This window comes from Notolabrus celidotus, chromosome 15 (assembly GCF_009762535.1).
Source record: "Notolabrus celidotus isolate fNotCel1 chromosome 15, fNotCel1.pri, whole genome shotgun sequence".
Classification (NCBI taxonomy): domain Eukaryota; kingdom Metazoa; phylum Chordata; class Actinopteri; order Labriformes; family Labridae; genus Notolabrus; species Notolabrus celidotus.
In genome coordinates this window covers 25,630,881-25,655,805 of record NC_048286.1, presented here as the reverse complement: position 1 = coordinate 25,655,805, position 24,925 = coordinate 25,630,881, and the positions used below count along the sequence as shown (strand labels likewise).

Here is a 24,925-nt window from a genome sequence, read left to right as displayed (position 1 = left end):
GTCTGTTTCCCTGAACTTTTATTTTACTTTGTTGTGTAAGTGTTTAACCATATACAATCAATGGTTTTATTATCTCTGGCTAGCTTTTGTGCTGTTTTCCTGCTTTGGTTTTCTGTTCTCTGTTTGTGACAGGACAGCCACCAATCTAAAGTTTTGCTCTCCAAATACATAAAAAAATACCCCCCATGTTTTTATTTAATAAAAGGTTCAGTTTAAAATGGGAAATATATAATCCAGTCTTCTTAAGCTGAAGCCTTAGAGTCTAAATTTAGAACATGTCAGCCTTTGCTGCTTTGTTTTTCTCTGTAAGAACACACAACGAGCAGTCAGGCTTGATGAGGCGGTGGTTGTGGTACTGATCTGATCTGCGTCAGCTGTACAGGATCTGAGTGATCATCAAATTTACTAATGGAGGTTAGCTACATTCAAGCCAATATATTTACACACACAACCACACACACACACGCACACACATTTAATGTGTATTCCTACAGTGTGAGCACTTTCTATATTTCTAAGGATTATGATAATCCTCTTCTCTCTCTTGGTTGGAAGTCTGTGTTTATGTATGTGAGCGTCTGAGGAACAAATAACGGTATCATTCCACATAAAAAGCATAACAAATAAATGAGGAAACATTCATCTTTATACAACAGATTTATTTTTGGTTGGATAAATGCTGTTTGGATTTTTTAAAAGATTAAAAAGAAGCTGTCTGTCACAAGGGTTGAAAATCACATTTTAAATTGAATATTACATTTGTCCATCCCTAAGTATTGAGATCTACAGTATAGTGAAGTGGTGAAAACAAAATGAAGTAGTAGAGTAACAATTTAAAGAACCAAAGGAAGGTTATGTTAAACCTGTGCAAAATCACAAAGCAAAAACAATCATCACAGTATGGGACACTTAAAAATAGACAATACATAAAATATATATCTCACTTTAAATAAAGTTTGGGAGTGTTCAGCAGCTCTTCTGGTGCAAGAGACAAAAAAAACATACTCTTACAGTACATATAGACAGGATGAGGCACTGGACACAGCAATCTGAATAATATACATTCATAAAGTGCCCTTTCACACACTTATGGGTTATTTACACGACATAGTGATTCTGTTTGTGATCATAAAAGTGCATCACGATAGATAAAAAAAAAGAAAAGTACAACTGGTGAGGATTAAGAAGGAGAAATAGACATGAGTGATTAGAAGACACTGGAGAATAATAAAAAAAACTAAGTAATTTAGATTATTCGCATAACATTAGAGATTTGGAGGAGAAAGCACCCTGTATACCAAGAATTTACATTGATGACATGCTTGATTAAAAGCTGATAAACAAAAGCTGGCCAAAACAAAAATTACCTCCACTGTTCAGAAGCTGAAATTAATCAATCACTGTAGAAATGCATAAAAAAAATGTCATTTAATAAAGTAGCTGAATAAATATTCTTTAGAGTTCTGTAGTTTAATGATGTGAGAACAAAACGTTTGATGAGAGTTCCTTTGCTGATGGTGATGATGAAGGCCACATTATAGGATGGAAAAGTCCAGAACAAACTAAAATAAGAGGGGTGAGATTTTACTGTTATAGTCCAACTTTTTGACGGGTTGTAAAAAAGATTTTGCAGCAAACAACTATGGTCAAATAAGTGATTACATTTTCCTCCAGGCCTGTGGTAAAAATGTGTTTACATGAAGTGTAAATATAGTAAACTTTATCAGAAGACTCAAAACAGGCTGCATATAAAGATTCCACAAAGTGCTTATTATTCCCTATAAATATTTCATACTTATTTACTAGCCTGGTAAACTATGTACATACCCAATATGTACAAACTCTTGGTCATGAGGTCAAAGGTCAGGTGGGGTTATTATCCCAAAGCTGGTGCAATGGACCACCTCGGAGGTTTCAGCAGGTTTGATTTGGGTGGTTGTGTGAGTTTTTGTGTATTTCATGATGTCTGTGATCAAATCTTTTAAAGCAAATTCATCCGTTTTAGATCATTTCTTACTCACACCTTCAAGACAACTGTCAACCTTTGAGAATATACACCAATCAGCCATAACACTATGACCATCTGACACTGAGTACACCCCCTCTTGCTGGGATCAAACAGCCCTGACCTGAGAGGACACAGACTTAAGTGGTGAGTTAGAGTTTGATGGGAGTTACATCAATAGGCGTTTTTTGACCAGAGGAACTTTACCCAGGAACTATGTGCGTGTCGACCGACGGACCCAGGGCGAAAAAAGTAATTCAGGGGTACATAATCTTACCCCCTAAAAAGCACCTGCTAGGGGGATAGTACTTTTCAAAGGCCCGGAGCTTTTGGGGGGCAGGGCCTGCAATGCTGAACGTGTGTGATTGGTAGATTAACACAGTGTTTTTATTCCGCCCATCGTCCACAATAACATCACACACACGTGTGATTCACTTGATTTCTCTTTCTTTCATTTGTTCTATCTTTTTTGTATGTGTGTGTACTTTTCAAAAGAAGAAGAAGCTGACAGCCCACCGCGAATGCGTCTCTCCCGGTGTTACGGTTTTAAAAGTGACCCTGTAAACTGGAGACCTTCAGCTGAACTTGTCAGTGTTTATGGAGTTTACACAGCTGTTGAAACAGAGTGAGTTTTAAGATTCAATATCCTCATCAGATGAGGAATGCATCAGGCTGAAAGTTGGCAGTAAACAGGGTCTTGGTTTAAACCAGAACACCGGCCAGCTGCCTGTCCGTCTGCTTCTATGGTGTCATCTGTGATGAATGGCATTCATCTTTGTTTTACTGCCCTCTACTGGTCTGGTGGTGTACTGCTTTTAATTTTTTTTCTCCATACGTCACTGGCCTGATTTGCACCACCTACACGGGGCTTCAGCCCGTGGTCAAAACACAGACAACAATGGGGGGCACAGAACCTTTTAGTTCAGGGTACAGTAGTTCTGGGGGCTGAAAGACCCCGGAACTCTTGGTCAAGTCCACCTAATGAGCCTTGGCTGTCTATGAACCTACTGTGAGTTCACCGGTTTTCCTTCCTTAGACTACTTTTGGTAGGAACTGACCGCTGCTGGACTGGAACACCCCACAAGAGGTTAGGGGATGCTCTAACCAGTCATCAGATTTTGGTCCTTGTCAAGGTTGCTCACATCCTCTCACTCGTTCCAAAACGTCATCTTTGAGGAGAAAATATCGACCTGGTGCTGAACATGTCCCACCTGACTGACAGGTGACCTGGTAAAGAGATGATTAATGATGACCCCTTCACCTCTCAGTGGTCAGAATGCTGTGGCTGATCAGTGTAGCTAATATAAGTTCAAACACCTCTTTCAAGATTGTAAACCCCAATAAAATTAGGGTGTGAAAGATACCGTAGGACCCTTTCAACCTGTGTAGACACCATTTGTGTGAGTGTGTGTGTGTGTGTGTGTCTTTTTAACTTATATAAATACCTTTAATGCTTTTTAACAATCAATATCTGGTCACTTTGCATTCTCATGTCCTCTATGTGACAGTGTAGAGTTCGTCTTTGCTGCTCTCGCACAGCGTGTACCCACAGACCCGGGGTCTCCAGCTCCAGGTCCAGGTCCAGCTCCATCCTCTGCTCCACCCTAACGCCTCCCTTTCCCTCTCCTTTGGTGGCAGCAGGAACACCACGCAGCTGGCCACCAGGATGTGCCACAGCGAGTGTGTGTAAAAGTAGTTGTCCTCCGTTTCTGCGAAAATGTACAGACAAACTCCAATCAGGGCGCAGAGCGCTCCGGGGATCAGATAGAGGACCCAGCGCTTCCACGAAGGTGGATAACAATGGCGTCGCCGAACACCTCGGTACACCTGTAAACAAAGATGCCAGAAGTTTAGACTCTGTATGATGCTAGTACTGAATACATCATTGTATACTTAAGCTTAAAAGAAGTCTGAGTATAGAGGAAGTATCACTGTGGTTTGGTGGTGCATGTCTTACCCAGGCAGAGACCATGAACAGGATGGCACAGAGCACAGGGCCTAGCAGGTTCCACAGACCTTTACGGTCCAGCTGCATTGACATGGCTATCAGCAGAGCCCCGAGCATGAACAAGGTCTGTAACAAGACAACATGAAATAAATCTTTGCACTTGTAAGGTGAGGAGTTATAATATTGTTGTAGAAAAAACAGGCAAGGGTCAGTGTCTCACATATTTGAATGTATCTCTGATGCGAGCCATGCACAGGATGGTGACCCAGATGGAACAGACCGACCCCAGGAAGTCACAGTATTGCAGGGTGTCGTAGTCCATTATACACATCACGGCTACACCTGGCTGGTCACATGCATGGTAGAACTACAATATGACAAGACGGACATAAACACAGAGAAAGAATCAGTGTGGATGACCCAAAACTGCACACCCCAATTTATCATCAGCACAAGAGACATTTACCAACATTTTTTCATAGATTATGAGACTTTTTTATTGTCATAAGTCCTGGTTTATAGACAGCAATGAAAATCATGGGAGTTAGAAAATACCTGTGGTTTGAAACAATCTTCAAGCCACCAGGACACAGAAATCAGTGTCTGGTGTGACCAACATTCCTCACCCTGGGTTTAAGCTTTTACCCTCTGGTCCTTGAGCTCAGACTGACCTGCTGTGAACTTTTATTCCTGCCTTTGCTCATTAAGATTCTGAATAACTGGTTATGTAAGATGTATGAAGGGGTGGTGTGATACGTCAACATGTGAACACTGCTTTTGTACGAGGAAATCATTAAATGTAATTGCTGCTGTGATGCATTGCATGTTTTTTTGATGGAGTACGTGTTATTTTTGCTCTCTGCGTGGCTGTAGGGTTAAGTCTAAAACTAATTTCCTTATATGGACATTAAAGTATATTTTATATTATCTTGCTGATCAATCAAGCAAACATGTCTGTTTAGTCCAGATTTACATCGTTCATAACATAAGAACAGAATAATAATTTTGAGTGTTAAACTCACAGGAATCTTTTCATACTGTGGTCTGGATTAATCACATTTTTAAATACATATATTGATATAGATTTTTTTTATTTAGATTTTATTGATTGGACAGATTCCATATATTATTAGAATTTAGATGTGGTATTTTGTGGTATGATGTTAGGTGTGCTGAGGGATAAACATATTAAAAAACACTGATTCATCTATATGTTCAGCAAAATGTATATACTACCCTGTCACAAGTCCTTCATTGTCCTTTTTCTAAAATCTACATACTCTCTCTCTATTCGCCCATTTCTCAACTCATTTTTATTTGTATAGCACCTTTCTTAGAGTCAAGCATGTAGCCCACTGTGCTTCAAAAATAAAAACAGAGAGACCGAAAACAATGGCAATAGATAAAATGACACAAGGCTAAAACAAGATAGAGGAAAGTAATGTGAAATACTTCAAAATAAAAGATAAAATCAATCAAATAAAATCTGATAATTATCAGAAAAATAAAATAAAAACGTTGCAATTAAATCAACAAAATAAAATAGGATAAATATCAGAAAAATCAAACCAAATATCAGAAAAATAAAATAACATAAAATTTTATCAGATAATTTTCAGAAAAACTAAATAAAATGAATAGAATAAAATCAGATAATTATCTGGAAAAATAAATAAATAAATAAATAAAAAGATAGAATAAAATAAAAACTATAAATGAACTTTAAACAATGGTCATAATGGTAATAATACAGTTCAGGGCTAATAAGAAATTATTACAAGTTAAAAGCCAGATTAAAAAGGTGAGTCTTAAGTTTACTTTTAAAAACACCCAGAGAGCTTGCCATCTTGGTGTCCAGAGGCACAGATTTCCACAGTTTAGGGGCATGAATACAAAAAGCTTTTTGGCATGGACTCAACTTTTTTCTCTATTTAGATGTGTGTTTATGAAAGGAGGTGAGAACCAGCATGCAGGGGTCCCTAGCAAGACCCTAGCACTAACTATTGAGCCTCACTGGAACTCGCTTAGTGGAAAAGTTGTCTCATGGGCCTCACTTGATGAAACACTGTTGAGGGTGCTGCCCACTTGCTTACCCCTATAATGTATTGGCTCTTGCTGCTCAATCAATGTATCCCAGTCTACCTTCAGACTTGGGTTATGTGGACATCGGAGGCCATGTGGAAGGTTTTGTGTAACTTGACAGTCTTTCACAGGTTTCACAGTCCTATAAGAAGGATTAGTTTTCTTGAGGTGACCTGGTCTCTGTGAAAGCCTGACTACCCATGCAAACATACTAAGTGCTTGCTCAAGCTCACAATGAAACCCCGCTCTTACACAACAGTAAACTACAAGCCTTAAGAAATCTGCCTGAAATCGAATAAAATTGCTACATGTCTGCACAAGCGTACGTGCGTTTCTGAGTGTGTGTTACCGTAGAGAAGAACATTGTGAAGAGGTAGACGGAGGCCTCGGTGATGTAACAGCGTCTGACAGCAACCACGATGGCGGGCAGGAAGGAAAGGTTGCTGAGCGTGAGCAGAAGAGTCGCCGTCACCTGCCGCAGGTATGACTGAGCTGATGTGTCATCAGTGCAGCCCCAACCACTCCTGCCTGAATACAATTAAATCAAATCAATTACAGTAATGACAGGGTTAACACATCAATAAAGATAAATCACAAAGTGCTGACTCATTTTATTTCAGCTTCAATACAAGGAATAATGCAGCTTTGGGCGTTAGTTTATAAGTGGGTTTGTGTTTGTGCGTTTGTGCATTTGTGTGTGTGTTTGTGTGGGTGTGTGTGAGTGTGTGTGTCATACCAGCTTTGCAGACACAAGCAGCGTACAGGTAGCTGTAGGACCTCAGCAGTCTACATTCACCGTACGTCCCACAGTCTTCCACACAGGCACTGATAGAGACCTCAGGAACCACTGATACCACTGATGTGTTCCCACAGTCACTGCTGCAAAAAAACACACACATTTTATATTGTAAAAAAAGTCAATTGATGCTTTAAATATAGATTTGTAAGCAATTAAACACTGCAAGGACATACGCACGTGTGTGTGTGTGTGTGTGTGTGTGTGTGTGTGTGTGTGTGTGTGTGTGTGTGTGTGTGTGTGTGTGTGTGTGTGTGTGTATGTTACCCGTTGCATGTGAGCTGCAGGGTGAGGTACCACGTTGTTGACTGAGGGAAAGGCAGCCTGACCACAGCTTTCGGAGCACTGACATTCACACTGACTCCATATCCTCCATACAAAGCTGCAGAGACACACACACAAACAATATTTTCATAATGCAAAGTGAAGCCTCCTGTTAGTAATGTAGAGCTACAATACAGTACACGAAGAAGAAATAGTCATGAGTAAAATCTGGTAAGATGTTCCATCTGTTCACCAAATTGACCTGATGTTTCAAACAGATTTCTTTGACAAATTCTAAGGAGAAGGGAGTGATTGAAACAGCTGACTTTCTGCTGACTAGGTCCCACACAGTCAGTCCAAGATCATACAGGGATTTGTTTGGAGTGAGACAGAGATCTTCCTTATAATAAATAATGTTGATAATGGGGACCTGACTCCGGCTCTGCTTTTTTTTGTTAACTTGACTTGATCCCTGCACACTCCAGACTCGACTAGCTTTGGTGACTGAACTACAGACATCCTGAGGACATGCTACATTCAAATTCATGGCAGTGGCTACCAACCCTAGCTTTAATCAATCTTTTTTTTTTTTTTTTTTTTAAATATAACGCTAATTTAGTTCTAATTATCTCAAGATGATCTCAACACAGGGTAAAACTCAGTCTCATCTTATAGGATACGCATTCTTATCTCATCTTAATCCACCATGAGCAGAGCACAGGTAGAAACCTTGAGCAGAACCAGACTTGTGTTGAAGATCCATCTGCTCCGACAGTGTCACAGTGTCACGGTTCTGGTGACTGTTCAGGGGTTAGGGATTTTTTGGGGGGGGCGTAGACTCGACAGGTCAACAATTGGAGAATCTTTACAAATCACAACATCTGGATATGATTGGAATTTTTTCACACTGCACTGATATGCATGTTGCATCACCAAGTGTCTGTCTGTCTGTCTGTCTGTCTGTCTGTCTGTCTGTCTGTCTGTCTGTCTGTCTGTCTGTCTGTCTGTCTGTCTGTGTTTGTCTGTCTTGATACCTGTGCGGCAGGCTTGAGAGTTGTTGAGTTCCAGGATTGGAGCCCAGGGAGTGAGACAGGCCACCACACTGCTGCTGTTGCCCAGGGTTAAATTAGTCTGCACACACACACACACACACACACACACACACACACACACACACACACACACACACACACACACACACACACACACACACACACACACAGAAAACACACACACAAATGTAGAGTAAGTTACAGGACCAAAGCAGAACTTTCTCACTGGATTTATCAGTGTAATGCATGATTGTGTGTAGTGGTCCATCAGTACTCACAGTGTTGAGTGTGAGCTGTAGGTTCAGTGTCCCTCCAGTAGCCTGTGTGTGCAGCGGGTATGTGAGCAGAGAGGGGTGTGTGTTTGAAACGCTGACATTGGGTCCGTTGACAGGCGTGAACCGGAGCGACAGAATGTCCACCTCCTCGTAGAGCACAGGGAAGCTCCACATGCACGCCGTCGCCAACAGTGGTGTTAACAGGGCCGTGGATTTGTTGCCAAAGCCGACTGTGTCTGCGTCCACGGAGCCGTTTCCTGCTGATGTTGCGTTGATGTAGCTGCTGTTGCCGCGAAGCTTGTTGATGTCATTATCTGCTGTGAGTCCGACACTTTTTGGCTTACATCCCACTGAGGCAGAAATGCAGAGTAGAGGGTTCAAACAGAGGTGTGCTGTGTGAAACTTGAATAAAAGGTTAGTGTGTGTGTTTCTGTGCTCACCTGTGTAACTCGAGACAATACTAAAGGTCACAGTCTGGTTCTCACGGCTGCTCTCCACAACAACTCTTAACCAGGTGTCCCACGGTGGGTTAGAAAGAGTAGCAGAGCAGCTGATCCCTGAGCAGTTCACTGTGAGCGCGTTGTGCTGAGGAGAGGAGGAGCCGAGCTTGAGGACGAGTGAACAGTTCCCGCTGTGGGCGCCATCCTCTGAGGAGCAGTCGGCCAGGGAGACGGAGAGAGAGGAGGCAAACTCTGGAACATACAACCTGAGAGACACAGAGATAAATCAACTCTGATATTATAAACTATTTAGAAAAATACAGAGAGAAAACAAAGGATGAGAGAGTGAAATTAAATGTGCACACTGGGGTGGGGTCAGACTCAAAATTGTGTCAGTCAAATAGGATTTGGCAGATGAGTCTCCTGCTTTACCCTTAAGATGCATGTTTGTGAGCATGCATGTTAAATGTTTTTTTTTTTTTATTCATCATGAAATGGTGTAAAAGATTTTTAATCTGACTAAAATTAGCAGCCTCTTAGACCACAGCGCCCAAGCCTCTGCTTTCTCCAACAGACCTGGCATGTTTTCCTGTGGACAGAGACAGGAAATCATGGCAGATCCGCCTTTACACATTCAATAACTCTAAAGACTACATTTATATTTTGAATTTTATATTACTGGTAGAATCAACTCTAAATGAGTTTGATGACATGTTGTGTGTATTTTAATCTTCTCACGTTTAAAGCTACTGTGAGAAACTTCAGGTACGTGTCAATTTTGGTGCCGCTTCCTGACAAAGATATACACTTTAACTCTTTACCAGTCTGGTCTAGTACACACACAGAGGTTGTGTTTTCTAGCAATAAATATCATTGTGTTGTCTTTTGACAGGACATTTGTTCACCTTATCTGATACCTGCTGCTGCTTTAAGATTATAATAACTATAAAGCAGCAGTTAGCGATCTACTCTCTACTCTGTTGTTTGTTTTGGTAGGTTCATATAGAGGCATCAGTATCAAATCTAAGTCTGTTTCCCAACCTGCAAAAACTCCTCACATGACCATCAGGGTCGTATATATTGTATATACTGTATGCTGTGTGTGTATCAGGTAAAAATGCTTCATGCTTCTTTTAATTTATCATTTTAATGTCACTTTATATTTATTTTAATATTATGCTGTTTTATTTATTTCTAACTTTTCAATTTGTATTATTTAATTAATCTTTTATTGCTATTTTAGTGCTTTTATTTTCTTACACTTTCATATTTACCTTTTTTCTTGTCCTAACTCGTCATGTTTTATCTTTTAATTGCTTATGTCTTAACTATTTCCCTTTGTTCTTCATTTCTATACATTTTATTGTAATTGGTGTGCATTAGCCTCTTCTTCTAAATCCATGTCTGCTTCATGTTTAGCCATGATATACTTGTTTTTTTTTTTTTCCCAATCGCTGTAAAGCACTTTGAATAGCATTTGATTTGAATGAAAGGTGCTCTATAAATAAAGCTTGCTTGATTGATTGCTTCCTAAAGTGTTTTATTACTGGGTATGTTTGCTTTACAGAGGAGGAGACCTCAGCGAATAATTTGGCCCCTGGTACAAAACTTAAAACAATAAACAACAACACTTCAAGACCGTTAAAAGTTCGGAAAAGCTCAGATAAGCTCTGGAAACTAAAGCGCAGAGAGTTGAAGGACAAACTGTGAGTAGATCAAAGGTCTTTTGACTGATAACCACTCTTAGGTGGTGGCTTTAGTGCTCACATGCACACACAGAGAGTTCTTACTTAAGGCGCGAAGGTCTATCAGGGGCTGCAGTCTGCTTGAGGATTGTGCCCTGCTGTAAAATGGGTGTGTCCACCACTCTCCTGACTGACAGCTGAGGCTGGAAGAAGTAGGAGCAGGACGGGAAGCCCTGAGAAATCAAAACAAACAGAACACTTAGATAAACAATAGCATAACGCCTCTCATGCAGGTTATACAGGTGAATGAAAAAAAATTGTGTAATGAGTAAACAGTAACACAGTGAAGGAGTAATAATAAAAAAAAAGGACAGAGAATAGAAATGTAAAAGGTAGATAGAATAAAAGGTAAATGAGACTTTGCTCTCAGCTGTTATGATGTTATTTGAATAGAAACCAGAAGGAGACACCACAGAAGAAGAATGTGGTTCAGCTACTTTATGCAAGCATCTTTTATACACTGGTAAAACCGGTCAGGTCAACAGGGAAACTTTCACCTGGAGAATATTTATAGCACTGACACAACATCTTGACCTTTCATGAAAAAGAATAAAAGTCTTTTGTAGAAAAATATGATAAACACAACAGAAAGTAAGAAAAGCATGTACGCCATACAAACCTTCTGCTCAATGCGTCCGTCATCTTCAGGCAAATGGGCGCCAATGTACCAATCACCTGAAGCAGGACTGGTGAGGTTTAAGGTTGTGGAGCTGTGTGATGTCACAGGTAGGATCAGAGACAGCACAGGGCTCCATAGTGTTGAATTGGGAAACACAGAGCCTGTGGGGTTTATTACTGGAGGGGCACCCCATCGAATGTGGCTGCAGAAAGGAGAGGGAGAGAAAATTAAGATTGATATAAATATAAACAACAAGAAAAGGCTCATCAACAGAGAGAGACACTACCATCCAGCAGATCTGAGTGTTTGTCTTACATGGTGACGTTGTGCTGTCCGCAGTAGAAGTTGTGGCCTTTGGTGACGGAGAACAGCCAGCGAGCGATGGCCGTTTCCTCAGGTATGTGGAACTTCTGCAGCCTCACGTTGCCGTACCAGCCGTACTTTGACAACTTCTGTGCAGGTTTTGCAGACAGCTCGGATACGAATGTCACCTGTCCATCTGCAGGGAGCAAGACTTTGTTATGTGAAGGTTCACAAAGACAGTGTTGCTGCTGATCTGTGTCAAGATCTCAGGCAAGCAACATTAGAATCTTATTTTACATCACAGCTGAAAACAGATTTTTATCCAAAGGCCTTCCTGTATGATGATACATTTATTTATTTTTTTACTTTTATTAATGGTTTTCTTTCATTCGCTCATTTTTTTAATTTGTTTTACTAATTTGAACTCTTACTGTTATTGTTTTAATTTCTTTTAGTTTCTCTTTTACTCAGCTGTTACTTTAAGCTGTTCCTCTTAAATTGTCTTGCTAGCTCAACATGTCTCCCCCTCATGCTTTGTTTATTATTGTGTTGTTGTTGTTTTTTAATACAAAGCACTTTGTAACATCTAATTATTATAAGTTCATGGCTGCACTTTGTGATTATTTTCAGCTTTATTTTGGGGTTTATGAATTAATCAGTTGTTCTTTAAAAAGGCTTGATCAGCTTTTTCCAAAGCCCTAAATAATCTTCTTTAGTGTTGTGTTTTATTCACAACCAAAAGCTAGTAAGTAAGTAGGACTACGGATGAAATGTAGCTATTGCGCTAATTCCGGCATATTTACATTGAGGCATACTGTTGAAATGTTGATTAATGTGCATTGTTCTAATCAAAGAAACTCAAATTAAGTAAGATTTATTTATAGAGCACCTCTCATGAACAGAGGTCACAAGGTGCTTTACAACAACAATAGAAAAATGTTAAAGGGCAAAACAGCGATTGCAAATAAATACAAAAACATGACATAAAAACAGACAGATTAAACAAAGACAAGTCTAAACAGATAGGTCTTCAACTGCTTTTTGAACCCGTCAACAGTGTCCACAGTTCTCAGTTCCAGAGGGAGACTGTTCCAGAGTTTAAGACCAAGATAGTGTGGTTGATCTCTTACAGAGGAAGAAGACAGTAATCATTCACATTTAAAGATGCTTGAATTTTCCTTTTTTCATATGAAAAATGTCTTCAACTGGTTTAAATCGACTTATTTCCTATTGTCTTGTTTGTCTTGTTTCTGTTTAATTGGGGATTCTTGTTCTATTCTATGCAGATAATCTGACTTATTCTCACTATTGTGTGACACCTTTTTGTGCTGTCTGCAAAAATCTAATAAAAGATATGGAAAAAAAGATAACAATGATAACTGAAACTTCATTTAAGAGTTGAGGTGATGATCAGTAATCACAAACTTAATGGGTTACACATGAAATATCTCTCACAGGATATTGCATCTAAAGTTTTCCTGGATTAGAAAACAGATGAACACATTGAATTACTGACTTTGTGACTCTGGAGTTTTATATCAAAATTGTTGATGCCTGCCCTTATTTCTTTTTCAAATGGGATGTGCATATAAAGTGAAGGACTAAATGAATATATAATGAGAGAGACCACATTATGTTCAATTGTCAATTCTGGTCAGAGACTATATGATATTGTGTTGCATGTTTAAATGAGCTTGTTTTCATTATCACAGTTCAGTGTGAAATAATTCCTTAAGCTTTTCACACAAAATAAATAGCAAAAGTAACATTTAAGATAAGAAAATCAAATGCATATAGCACACCTGACATTTACACACTTATTCAAAATAATAAACTAATGCTGTCATGCCAGTCAAAGGGCAAAAAGACTAACTTTGCCAGATAATGACTGTTCCTAATAAAATAACACATCACAAATATGGTTCAATTTAATATACTGAAAAGAAATCGCAGGGCTATTCATCTGTAATTACATTCTGCAGCACAAACTGTTCCTGTCCCAGAGATCTCTGGCAACCAGGTAACCCAACAGGACGTTAGAGTTAGCAAAAAAGCTAACAACAGTAAACTCCAATTTCATCTCTTGTGCTCGAAACACTTACCGTCTCCTAAAGCCAAGCTCGAAAGGACGGCGACAAGAAGACAACGAAGAAAACAAAACTCCATGTTTCCTTTCCAAGCATCCAAACCATTACATCGTCCTTTATCCACCTGTAATGTCACACGAATCTACCGCGGGGAAATCATTTCTACCTGCTCAACGCTTCCGGGTTGAGCATGTAAATACGTGACGTCACGTCAGTCAGTGGATGCTGCCTTTGCGGTCTATCGGAAAAATAGAACACTATCTCCATGAGCTAAATACTGAGTGACTAACTTGAATTTCTTTTTAGAATTTGCTTCAAAATACAAATATAAGTTCAAGTATAAGAAAAGTTTGGAGAAAAAATATGAATATAAATAAAAAATAACATTCAATAAACATTATAAACACAATAAATATGTAAATAAACAAACAAAAAAACACTGAATATGAGAATAATTAGAAAGAAAACTTAAAGTAAAATCAAACATGAAATAAGATGTTCTGACCAAGCGGCAACCTTCGGTCTAGAAATATGAGTCCAATGCGGAAATGTTAAAAACTGCAGTTCATCCAGGATCCGCTTGAGGCTGGCTCCAGAAGTACTGGAATCCACATACACACCTATTCAAAAAAGACAATCTTTACAGCAGAAATAAACATGTTTACAGCCTGGTACAAAAGACCAGTGTAGTCTGGATAGCTCATTTCTCGATTGGCACACACTGAGGCTGACTTGATTGACAGGAGGGGAACACTGTAGCTGTTGGCTAGGAGGCTGAATGCCCGCCTCTTTACGTCACAATCGCTCGACAGCAGCAATATGTCTGCCGCTGTCGATTGGCCTCAAAACAGCGCTTCAGAAACAGATGGGTGATGTCACAAATCCTACGTCCATATTTTATACAGTCTATGGTTCTGACAGCAAACAACTTTCTGAAATAAAATGAGAAAATAAAATTAAAAGACAAACTCATTGAACATATGATCTCTTACACAGAGCTTGGCTGTAAGTTGCAATGTAAATTATTTCAATATAAGCCCGCTTAAATGTCTTTATTTCAACCTGCACAGAGCCGTCATGATTAAGATTTATATCAGTGTTACAATGGTCCGAAATACAACAACATCTTCTGTCACATATGCACACATTTATTCGGTTCATTTATACTTTTGAGTCTTTTTGGGGAACAAGCAGACGCATCAATAAAAGCTCTATTCATTGTAAGCACAGCTCTTTGGGGGTTTGTTGTTGCATAACTTTCACAATAATTAACATTTTCAAGGATGCTTGAAAATATTTGAGAAATAAGTATAAAATATCATAAACTGCATTATCTTTTTTTTTTTTTTAAATAAATCAACAAATCTTAAGATTGACAGAAGACCCACTGATTAAGACAACCTAAAGTTTGAAACTGGAGTGCCCAGTGTGTAAAAAAATTAAATATACTGACAAAATAGGACAGAATATTTGCTTCTCTTTAAATTATAATTTCCTGTTGGATTTCCTTCAAAATTCATAAGATACACTGGCAAGTAAAAAAAGGTTCAAACATCATAAATCCTTTCCAGTAGCAGAGACAGAGAGTATAGTCAAATATAAACAGTGGTCACAATCATGTATTTTGAACTATCATTCATTAATCAGTGTCAACATGCTTTTAGAATCCCACTTCATAACTGGCATTTAACTTTTAAGGAAATCGCTACACACCAAGGTCATATATCAAAATCATAGAAAAGTAACGTCGTCCTGTGACTCCACCCAGCACCACTGAGCATCATAGCCCAACAACATTGTCTCTTTATCTGGTGCACTCTCTTCCTCCTCCACTGTATTGTTCCGATTGTCCGTGAAACTCTCCTGAGTTTGTTGCTCTGTCTGTTTCTCCTCTGATTGTTCACTGCTGGTAAAAATATCAGAATCTGCTCTCACTTCTCTTCTTACCCTGCTTGACCTGAGCAGAGCTCTCCTGATGGTGTCACCACTAGATCTTCTTAAAGAAGCTACATTTGAGTCCGATGGTTGTGGTTTTGATAAATCGCTACTATCATAACAGTTTGCAGGACTGGAGGATAACTGATCGTTTCTGCTCTGTGTGAAACAAATCTCTTCGAACGTGGAGGTGGAAGGACTTGAAGGCCTTGCTTCAGTAGATTCAGAGCTCAGCATGTTGCAGTAGCTCCTGTGGTTTGACTCATCATGGTCAGTGAGTGGTTGGTGATCTGCACACTCATCACTGAAGGGTTCAGTCATATTCTGAGTAGGACTCAGGTTTTCTCTGTGGAAGCAAAAGAAGCAACATTGAGTCACTTATTGAGCCTGAGCTATAAAACAACCCCAAAAAACTCTACAAGTGCAGCTTGAAAGATTAGAGTATCATGAAAAGTTCAACATTTTCCATCAGTTATTTAAGAAAATGAAACTTAAACACATTCTGAACTCAATACATGAAAACTTTTCAAGTGTTTTTAGATTTTAGTTTAGACAATTATGCCCTACAGCTCATAAAATGTTTTAAAAAATATGCAGTAAAAAGTGTGAACATTGAAATTGGATTATATCACTCTTCAAAAAGAACAGGTATCATATCTTGCCGGAGACCTCTGACTTATTAGTCATCCAGAAGACGCTCATTGACACCCTCAATAGCTACACAAGGTTATTGCTGAAAAGACCAGCTGTTCACAGAGCGCTGTAGTGAAGCATATGAATGGAAAGTTGAGTGGAAAGGAAAAGTGTGGCAAGGAAAGACGCACAACAGGGATGAACGCAGCCTTAAGAGGATTCTCGAGAGCTGTTGAGTCAAGAGAGATTCAAAAGAAGTGAACTCAGTCGATGCATCAAGAGCAAACACGCACAGACCTCTTCAGGAAAGGGACTACAACTGCCCCATTCAAGCCATGCCTCAACCAGAGACAAAGTCAGAAGGGGGAAAAAAAACTTGGGCTGTTGCTGAGTGGTCCAAAGTCCTCTTTTCAGATGAAAGTCGATCTCTCTCCGTGGTCTCCTTTGTAAAACTATCTAGCATGGCCTTTATGTTCTCCATGTGAGTTCAGACACAGTTGCACTGGGTGAGACTATATGCTTAAAGTTTGAAGGATCCAGGGAATGATTTGAGTGATGGGAAATTTAACAGACTGTTTAATGTACTTGTTGTATAATGTCTGTTGTTGTAATGCATGAGATCTGCTATTTTGTGTTGAGCTGCTTAAAAGCATCGGGAATGTTAGTTAATCTTTACCGTGTAAAGTTAGACTCTATATTGTGTCATTATTACTTAGTAATGTCACATTCAGGTCAACATGTCCATCTGTTGTTGCTAGTTGTGCTCGAGTTGGCCATGTTATGCTTTCTTCATATTTTTAGAGCAGGCTGTACCTTTGAGGTAATTCTGGAGAATTTTTCCAGACAGTATTTAACATTGTTTGGGATTGTTGCAAAAACAATCAACATACCTTCGCATAATGCAAGCATGGCTGTTTAAGGTACATTTAGAGGAGTTCAAAAATGCGCGATTAATTTGCAATTAATCGTGAGTTAACTTTGGGCAGTCATGTGATTAATTCTGAATTTAAAATGTATCATTTGACAGCCCTAGTTTTAAAGCTGCTGTTGGTAGTCACAGAGTAAACATCTGTTCAGAGAGAGGGACTTTGAATGTCAACACTATTCCTCCAAACCAGATTTCCTCTTAGCCCCCCAACACACATCAGCGTGTGCAGTCATGATAGTGCCGGACTCATAACCAATCAGAGGACATAGTAGGGGCCACCCCTTTACCAATCAGGACAGAGGTGGAGATTAGCTATGATTGGTCTGTCATAATGGGAACGAGGGGAATAATAACATTGCTTGAGTTGATACAAAGGCATTGGAAAACGCAGAGATTTCGCAATATTCTCGAATTACTCCACTTACCGATGAGTACCGATTGGCATTATGACCTTTTCTCCAAACCCAGCAGAAATAAAGCAACGTTTTTTACACCATTCCTACCAACAGCAGCTTTAATATTTCTATCCCTATATGTGTGTTGAGCATGCTTTTTATCTTCTCTTGTATGTTTCTTTCATTTGTGTGAAGTGAACATTTGCTCCTAGGAAGTTTCTGAAGATGCTGGGAGAATCCTCACCGCAAACACTCACATCTCAGCAAATATATTTGTCTTATTTGTACTAAAAATAGCTCATTAGACGTAATATAAACCACATTCACATGATGAGTCCAGATGAACATCTTGTGTTGAGATATTACTTGGAAAAGATAAAGTCTGAATTGCTTGCAGAAGTAAAATGATCTGATGATGGAGTAAGCAGTAAGTTTCTTAAAATAAGATGTTATTCTGATTACAAGAAACATGACAATTCAATTTTGCTTACAGCATCTGCAGATATTTTTGCCTGTTACAAGTAATCCATGCCTTATAATAACATATTAATCTAGACTTGTCAAATAATGTGGCTTATATTCTGATGAGATCATGTTGACTACTAATAAGATAATAAACTTGTTGAGATTTGAGTTCTTGCAGTGAGGGACTACAGGTTCATGCAAATACAGTGATGTCACTGTCATGAGTTGATGTTTAGTTTTGTTCTTGCCTTGTGTTGCCTCGGCACACACTGTACAGGGGGATTTTTTTTCATAACTCTGTATTTTTAAAGACATTAAACTTACTGGTTTTGCCCAAATAAGGACATGGCTGACTTGATTGACAGGCGGGCACCCTGTAACAGTTTGCAACAAGGCTAACTGCCTGCCTCTTTACCTCACATAAGCTTCGACAAAGTGTGGTTGTGTTCAGCATTTCCAATATGGCACCGGCTGATGATCAGCTTCAAAACAGCACTCACAGACACAATGTCCATTTTTTATACAGTCTATGGTTTTAGTCTAGTCCATTGTTTTTCCTGTTTTAGTTCTTGCTCCCTGTGTTTCCAGTTTAGTTTTACTTCCTGCCCTTGTGTGTTTCCCTCCTTTTTTGATTAACCTGATTAGTTTCACCTGTGTCTTGTGTTCTACACCTGTGTTGATTACTCTTACGTGTATTTAGCTCCTCTGTTTCCCATGTCCTGTGTTGGATCATTGTAAGTTTCTCTTGTGTTCGCTGTGTTTTTTTTTCCCAGTGTTTCCAGTCCTTTTTTTTTAATTCAATTTCTTAGACATTCTTGTAAGTTTTGTTTGTGCCTTTTTGTTCTTTGATGATTCAAATCTTATTTTTCTGCCCACCATTTTTCCCACTGTGACAGTCAAAGAAAAAGATTACCTCCACTACATCAGTATTTAAGTTAAGGTCAATCCCAGGCTTTAAAATGACTTTGTTTCATACACTTAAATTATGTTAGTATGTATATTAAGAGGTGTAATTTGCCTGTCTGTGCCCACAAGATCCTCTAAATCTGCTTCACCACTGTACCTGCATGGGGACATGAAAGGCCCAGGCTCCTCCACAGTCACTAAGCTGCTCAGGCTGCCTGTCAGGCTGCTGCCCCGGCTCACTAAAGCGTCCCGCTCCTCCATCAGCCAACGCATGGCCTCGATCCCTTCATGCACAGCCACCAGCTGCCTCAGGATCCTCACATCAGCAGAACGCAGCCACTTCTGCAGAAGAAGAGCAGAGTTAATGCAGCTGTGAATATGGGAATTGATATGAGTGAGCACTCCAGGTGGATTTTCACTTTCACCCTGTCACAGAACTAATTTCTCCCAAACTAAGGTCCTTATTTGTGTTTACATTTGCAAACACATCCCAGAGAAGAAAGAAGAGCATTATAAATGAAAGGAATGAGGGAGGGTGAGAGAGGAGTGGGTTGAAAGAGGATGAGCAGAGGAATTCAGACAGAATGTGTGAAATGAATTGAGGTGAGAGAGAGGGAGGCCAGGTAAGGGGTGTAGTGGAGACACAGGTGACAGTGGCTGTCATTAGACATTAAAATAAGCAGGTTAAGTCGTTCGGAACGGAACTTGGTGCTTTGACATTTGTGCAGCTCACTGAAAGCCTGTCATAAGAATAAACATAGCAGTGATTGATGAAACAAGTCGTGCAAGTTTGTGGCCAAATATGGAAAGTTGCACAGAAATTTAAGCGCACATTCAAGAGCACCAAAAACAGTTCAAAGTAGCAGAAAGGGACATGTAGAAACATCCAAACCGTGCCAAGAACACTAAGAATTCATGTCTGGGGATACGTACCATTTCTTGTTTCAAGTTGTTGATCTTTTCAGAAAAATTATCACTGAGGATAATTCTGCTCTCACTTCTATCCACCTCATCAGACCTCCAGCCATCTTCACGATCCGCAGCATCCCTCATCCACATCAAAAGACTTTCTGGTGTTTTCCTGCCAACCTTATTTTCCAGCTCTTTAAGATCTGGGAGGGAATCGTTGAGTATTTCCTCCGCCATCCCACCGCGCAGAGATTACTGCCCAGCGCACAGATCTGTGGCTCTGGATGGAAAAGAGCTCGTGCGTAAAGCCACTTTAGAAGTTGGACTCCAGTTGGAAAACCACACAGCTGTAAATCTCCCTCTCTTGTCGACTTACAGTGGAGCACAAGCGTTATATTCCTGAACACGCCACAATAAAACATGATCATGAGTGGAAAACCTGCCGCAGAAGCGCAGCGTGAGCCATGAAACCGCTGGAAGTGTGAGCGAGCATATCACCTGTCAGAGGTATTCACTGCTGGTATGTAGCCCAGAGCGGGATGCTGGAAAGTGGAGGTGCTATTTGTTTAGCCCTCAAACAATAGATGGATGTTTCATAACACAGGTCACATGAAGAGGCTTCACCTTTAAGCAGAGTTATTGAGAATGCGCAGTATTTTCTGAATCCGTGGAACCATGTGATGACTTTGTCTTTATTACTTTGACTTTGGTTGAGTCCCATCAAAACAGTGTCCGGGGGTTGAACTTAATACACTTAGATTTCACTTCATTAAAAACAAACAAAAAAATCATCCAGATAATAAAGTAATAAAGCCTTCATGACTTGGGGCTACACTGTTAACCTTTTCCCTGTACACGTACAGCAGGGGCGGATCATGACCCCCTCCTTTGAAATCTGACTGGCCACCCCATGGTTCCACCCCAACATTCTGAACCATAACTGGCTAGTGAAGTGGCAGAGGCAGGACTTGTGTTAAATCAACTATTTGGGCTGTGTTGCTACAGAGAGCTAGTTGTTTTCTTTGCATTATAGTGCTACATATTTATTTTGTTCATACTCTAAATTGTTACTTTAGACTTAAATCCTCCTCTAAAATTCTTAAAGAATAAAGTTGAGAGGATTTTAATGTTGCCACTCAGTTATGTTACTTGTTAAACTTAAGAATGTTACAATTTGTTTTGTTTTTTACTGGGGTTTTTTGTTATACTAATTTGTTGTTTCACTATCAACCAGCACACCAGTGACATTCAAAAAAGGAGCCTTCAAAGACTGCCAGCCGTCCGTAAACTGAAAGGACTCTATGGCTATGTTCACACTGCAGGCAAAAGTGGCCCAAATCAGATTTTTTTGGTGTCAAGTGACCAGGTCAGATTTTTTAGAGGCAGTGTGAACAATCAAATCTGGCCCAAATCAGATTTTTTCAAATCAGATTTAGACCACTTCTATATGTGGTCCTGAATCAGATACACATCTGATTTATTTCAACGTGACCTCAGTGTGATTGGCCAAGGTGGATTTGATGTGCATTTGATAACGACACACATCACAATTCTGCGCGGCTGTAGCCTTGCAAAAATGGAGGATAGCAACAATGGAGCAAGTCAATGGAGAGACAGCGAGGTCTTGGACCTTATAAATATATGGGGTGACACTTCCATACAAGCAAAGCTTGAGGGTTCATACAGTAACTGGTCTGTGTTTGAAAGTATATTGAAAAAACTTGTGAAACAGCTGCATGTGACGTCATTGTTACTGTTCTTTTGCGCATGCGGGGCAGTTTGGAGCCGCACAGTTCACACTGGAATCGGATACAGGTCATGTTATAGATGGTAATGTGAACAGGCAAACAAAAAAATCGCAGTGTGAACTTTGCCTATGTTGCCCCCCGTCTTCTCCTGCTGCTGTATCAAAGCATGATCCAATCCATCTTCCTGTACTGTTCCACCTGCTCCTTCAACATGTTATCTGTTAAAAACAAGGCCAAACTCACACGCGTAACCACCACAGCTTCTAAAATAATCGGTCTCCCCACACCAAACCTCACAGACTTAAACAACAGGGCCATCAGACACATCGCAACCTCAATAGAACAGGACATCACACATCCACTAAACACCCACCTCATTCCTCTCCCCTCAGGGCACAGGTACAGGGTACTGAGGTGTAGAAGGGCTCGCCTTGGCAAGAGTCTGATCCCTGCTGTTATAAGGACCCTGAACAACAGGCTTTGCTGAGTAACACCACTTTCTCTGTTTAAGTGTTGATGCCTCTGTGGACAGTTTGTCTAGCAGAGTTGAGCAATGTATGTTTTTCGTGAATGTCTTTGTCTATGTCTGTGGAAACGCAGAGAGTGCTGTGGAAAAGAATTTCCCCAAGGGGACAATAAAGTCTAAAGTCTAAAAGTCTAAAAGTCTAAAGTCTTGTGCACACAAATGAATGTACTAAAAAATGAATGTATCTTAAAAATGTTTCATAGGAACATTCTATATAATGTGGTTTATTTTTTCATGTAGATATGCTTTCACAATAACCATTTAATTTGTATGTTACTCAGATAACTCACATTACCTCAAGTAATGTTAACTTAATTCATGTTTCCATAGTGCTTCTTTCTTTATTTAACCTTTAAAGAGCAATGTTAGACAAAAGTTATTCAAGGTTGCTGATGTTTTCTTGTTTAGTTATATTGTTTTATAAAAGTGAAGTGATATACCACAGTAGTTGGTGCACAGCAGAAGTCATCCCTATCCTGCTTTGCCCACATTCTGAAGGTAAATTCAGCAAAATATATTAAGTTCACTATTAATGCCAAGACAACCCAGTATCAAACTATGAAATACATTTTTGTGGGTTTCTGTAAAAGTCAATGCCCCAGCTGGGCCACCCGAGTCAAAAAAGTCTGGTTTACAGTATTTTACTGGCAGCAACTTTGCCTGTAAAGTACTGAAACAGTCTGTCACTGTGTCTTTTAGAGTTATAGGTGAAGGACGATAGGAATTCAATATAAAGAGGAAGTTTATCATTGTATCACTTATCAAAACTCAGTACTGACAGTAGCAGTTACAAGTGCATCACTGTCGGAATGTTTCCTGTATTTGAATAAAGGGTACCATGTATTTAAGGATATTAAAATACGACAAGAACTGGAGAAAATGGACCACATACACGGAAAGTGAGAACAACAAGTAACTGAACTGTCTTGAAGTGACTAAGAAGGAGGACTCACATACTAGAAATGCCCCTGAAAATGTTTATGTATGTTCATGTACTGTAGTATAACTGTTTTCTAAAATGAAAAATGAATAAAAAAAAAATGAAAAAAGAGGAAAATAAATAAAAAGTCAGTTAGTCAATCAAGTTTGTGGGGGATGAATTAAATGTTGTCCTTGTACACAACCTATACTTTGAAGTGTTTGAAGATGCATACAGCAGGTCAAACACATGTTGAAACAAAAAATGTATGTAATAATGCATTAAATGTTTTATTTAATTTTGATTTATTTTTGTAAAAAATTAAAATGTTTTCCTGCGCACCTTTCAAGAATAATAAAAAACTGGTTTTAAGGTTAACACAGTGACCCACTTACAGCAAACGCTCATGTATTAATTTGCAGAGTTCCTTTACACTTTAACCATCCTTGTTAATTATAGGCCTAAATATTCACCTTGCTATGTGTAACTGAAAGAACTATGCTCCATAAATGTCACAGAGACAGCTCTGTACCCTCTCACAGCTACACTAAAATATATTTTTTGCAGGTTAAATAGCTAAGCTGATATATGTCAGTCAACACTTGCAACACCAGTTTGCAGTGCCTTTGTTAAGGTTATTGAGACTATAGTTTGTGAGACCAAACACAGTAAAAAGGGAGATTAAACTCTCTATCCTTAGAGGTAACAGTACCCATGAAAAAAAACAACAACAATGGTGTGCATTCAAATGTCTCAATCCTATTTTTTTGTGTTTGTGAGTTTCTTTGCTTGTTTATGAGTTTTCTAGGTAAGAGTTTATATGGACTTTAATAGAAAATGTAATAAATAAAATAAATGTGCTTTTCAAAAGTCTTGTCAAATAAATCTCGCTGCACATTTCTTTTTGTATTTCATGGCATTTTGTGTTCTCAAATGATGTCTCATTTGCAGCGAGGAAGTGCTTCAGACCAAGAGCCCCTGCAGGAAAAGAAAGCAGGTCTGTAGAGTTCACAGCCCACTTTAAGACACAGAGTTGGGCCAAACATGTAGACAGGAAGCTAGCATCTGCTGCACACTCAAGTAGATCATTTATTTTTATTTATCTGTCATCTTGCCCCGCACACTGACGCGGTTCAAAATCAGGACAGCTGCTCTGGGAGCTTCCTGCTTTCTCATGATTGAGGCTAACACCAGTTCTGCATTGAATGCATAGTTTAAGGGGTGTGTAATGCATATCGATGAAAACAGCAGCAGCAGAGAAAAGGTAATATAATCTGCTCGGGGCATGAGTGAAAAAATTCTGATGCTCAAATGGATAACAAGAAACTGAGTTGAGACCTCAGGGCTTATTTTTGTGTCCTAAAGTTTAACTTCAGGAGAGTTATACCCCTGGCTGCTGTTAGAGGGAGACAAACACTGCTGTATCAACAACAGCTCAGTCCCTCTCTCTGGAAATGGCTTTACAGAGGATGTTATCATAAATATAAAACCGTAGCTTTGACATATTAACAGTCCATATGTCTCCTCCTAACACAGACATGCACTGTGAATGGAGACTGGTTCAAAACCATTAAGATATTAGATCTAGGTGGAAACTACTGTCCGGATAATACATATAAGATATATTCTGTATATTTTCATGTCAAGTTTGTAAGAAACAACATTTATCATTAACAAAATTACTATAGGTTTGTATAAAAGTGCTAAAGGTAGCACGTATTTGCAAAATTATGAAATAATCAATAACAGAAGACTGAGCAATAAATACAGCGAGTACATTAGCTGTAAACTCTCGTTTTAAAGAATAAATGATGTTCTCATGCATGTGATTTAAAAGATGAGGTAAGGCTGTACTAGCCCACAGTCTTGCCCCCGCTCAGTGGGTTTCTCCACAGTTAAGAGGCTCATAAACTTCAGTCATCTCAGCCCTGCAACAGAATCCCTG

At 39.3% G+C, this 24,925-nt stretch overlaps 2 protein-coding genes and 1 long non-coding RNA gene across 8 annotated transcripts; 1 reads left to right on the top strand and 2 right to left on the bottom strand.

Annotated features, from left to right (window-relative positions):
• Nucleotides 1–647: 647 nt before the first annotated feature.
• pgap6 (post-glycosylphosphatidylinositol attachment to proteins 6) lies at nucleotides 648–13,810 on the bottom strand. Of its 2 annotated transcripts, XR_004634210.1 has the most exons (14): nucleotides 13,632–13,810; nucleotides 11,542–11,725; nucleotides 11,227–11,428; nucleotides 10,653–10,780; nucleotides 8,863–9,128; nucleotides 8,426–8,772; nucleotides 8,130–8,226; nucleotides 7,099–7,213; nucleotides 6,772–6,914; nucleotides 6,385–6,563; nucleotides 4,174–4,320; nucleotides 3,963–4,079; nucleotides 3,451–3,832; nucleotides 648–1,562 (listed from the first exon to the last, which is right to left on the bottom strand). XR_004634210.1 is itself a non-coding variant. In XM_034704042.1 (13 exons), the coding sequence occupies exons 1-13, from the start codon at nucleotides 13,693–13,695 to the stop codon at nucleotides 3,503–3,505; spliced, it is 2,319 nt and encodes a 772-aa protein (XP_034559933.1). In that variant the 5' UTR covers nucleotides 13,696–13,810; the 3' UTR covers nucleotides 2,571–3,502. The 2 variants fall into 2 exon arrangements, 1 of the variants encoding a protein (XP_034559933.1); XM_034704042.1 differs by lacking the exon at nucleotides 648–1,562 and having other exon boundaries at nucleotides 2,571–3,832.
• An 843-nt stretch (nucleotides 13,811–14,653) lies between these two features.
• LOC117826278 lies at nucleotides 14,654–20,715 on the bottom strand. Its single transcript, XM_034702230.1, has 3 exons — nucleotides 19,812–20,715; nucleotides 19,036–19,220; nucleotides 14,654–15,897 (listed from the first exon to the last, which is right to left on the bottom strand). The coding sequence occupies exons 1-3, from the start codon at nucleotides 20,022–20,024 to the stop codon at nucleotides 15,348–15,350; spliced, it is 948 nt and encodes a 315-aa protein (XP_034558121.1). The 5' UTR covers nucleotides 20,025–20,715; the 3' UTR covers nucleotides 14,654–15,347.
• LOC117826279 lies at nucleotides 18,652–20,599 on the top strand. 5 transcript variants are annotated; one of them, XR_004634008.1, is made up of 3 exons: nucleotides 18,686–18,706; nucleotides 18,875–18,912; nucleotides 19,008–20,599. It is a non-coding gene; the product is annotated as an uncharacterized LOC117826279 (long non-coding RNA). The 5 variants fall into 5 exon arrangements; XR_004634011.1 differs by having other exon boundaries at nucleotides 18,689–18,706; nucleotides 18,875–18,906; XR_004634009.1 differs by lacking the exon at nucleotides 18,875–18,912 and having other exon boundaries at nucleotides 18,652–18,706.
• Nucleotides 20,716–24,925: the final 4,210 nt, after the last annotated feature.

Coding starts and splice junctions, on each gene's coding strand:
- pgap6 (XM_034704042.1), bottom strand. CDS start 13,695: ATGGAGTTTTGTTTTCTTCGTTGTCTTCTTGTCGCCGTCCTTTCGAGC. Junction 11,726..13,631: donor GAGCTTGGCTTTAGGAGACG/GTAAGTGTTTCG, acceptor TGCTCCCTGCAG/ATGGACAGGTGACATTCGTA. Junction 11,429..11,541: donor GGACAGCACAACGTCACCAT/GTAAGACAAACA, acceptor TCCTTTCTGCAG/CCACATTCGATGGGGTGCCC.
- LOC117826278 (XM_034702230.1), bottom strand. CDS start 20,024: ATGGCGGAGGAAATACTCAACGATTCCCTCCCAGATCTTAAAGAGCTG. Junction 19,221..19,811: donor ACAACTTGAAACAAGAAATG/GTACGTATCCCC, acceptor CTTCTTCTGCAG/AAGTGGCTGCGTTCTGCTGA. Junction 15,898..19,035: donor CCTTTCATGTCCCCATGCAG/GTACAGTGGTGA, acceptor TTGCTTCCACAG/AGAAAACCTGAGTCCTACTC.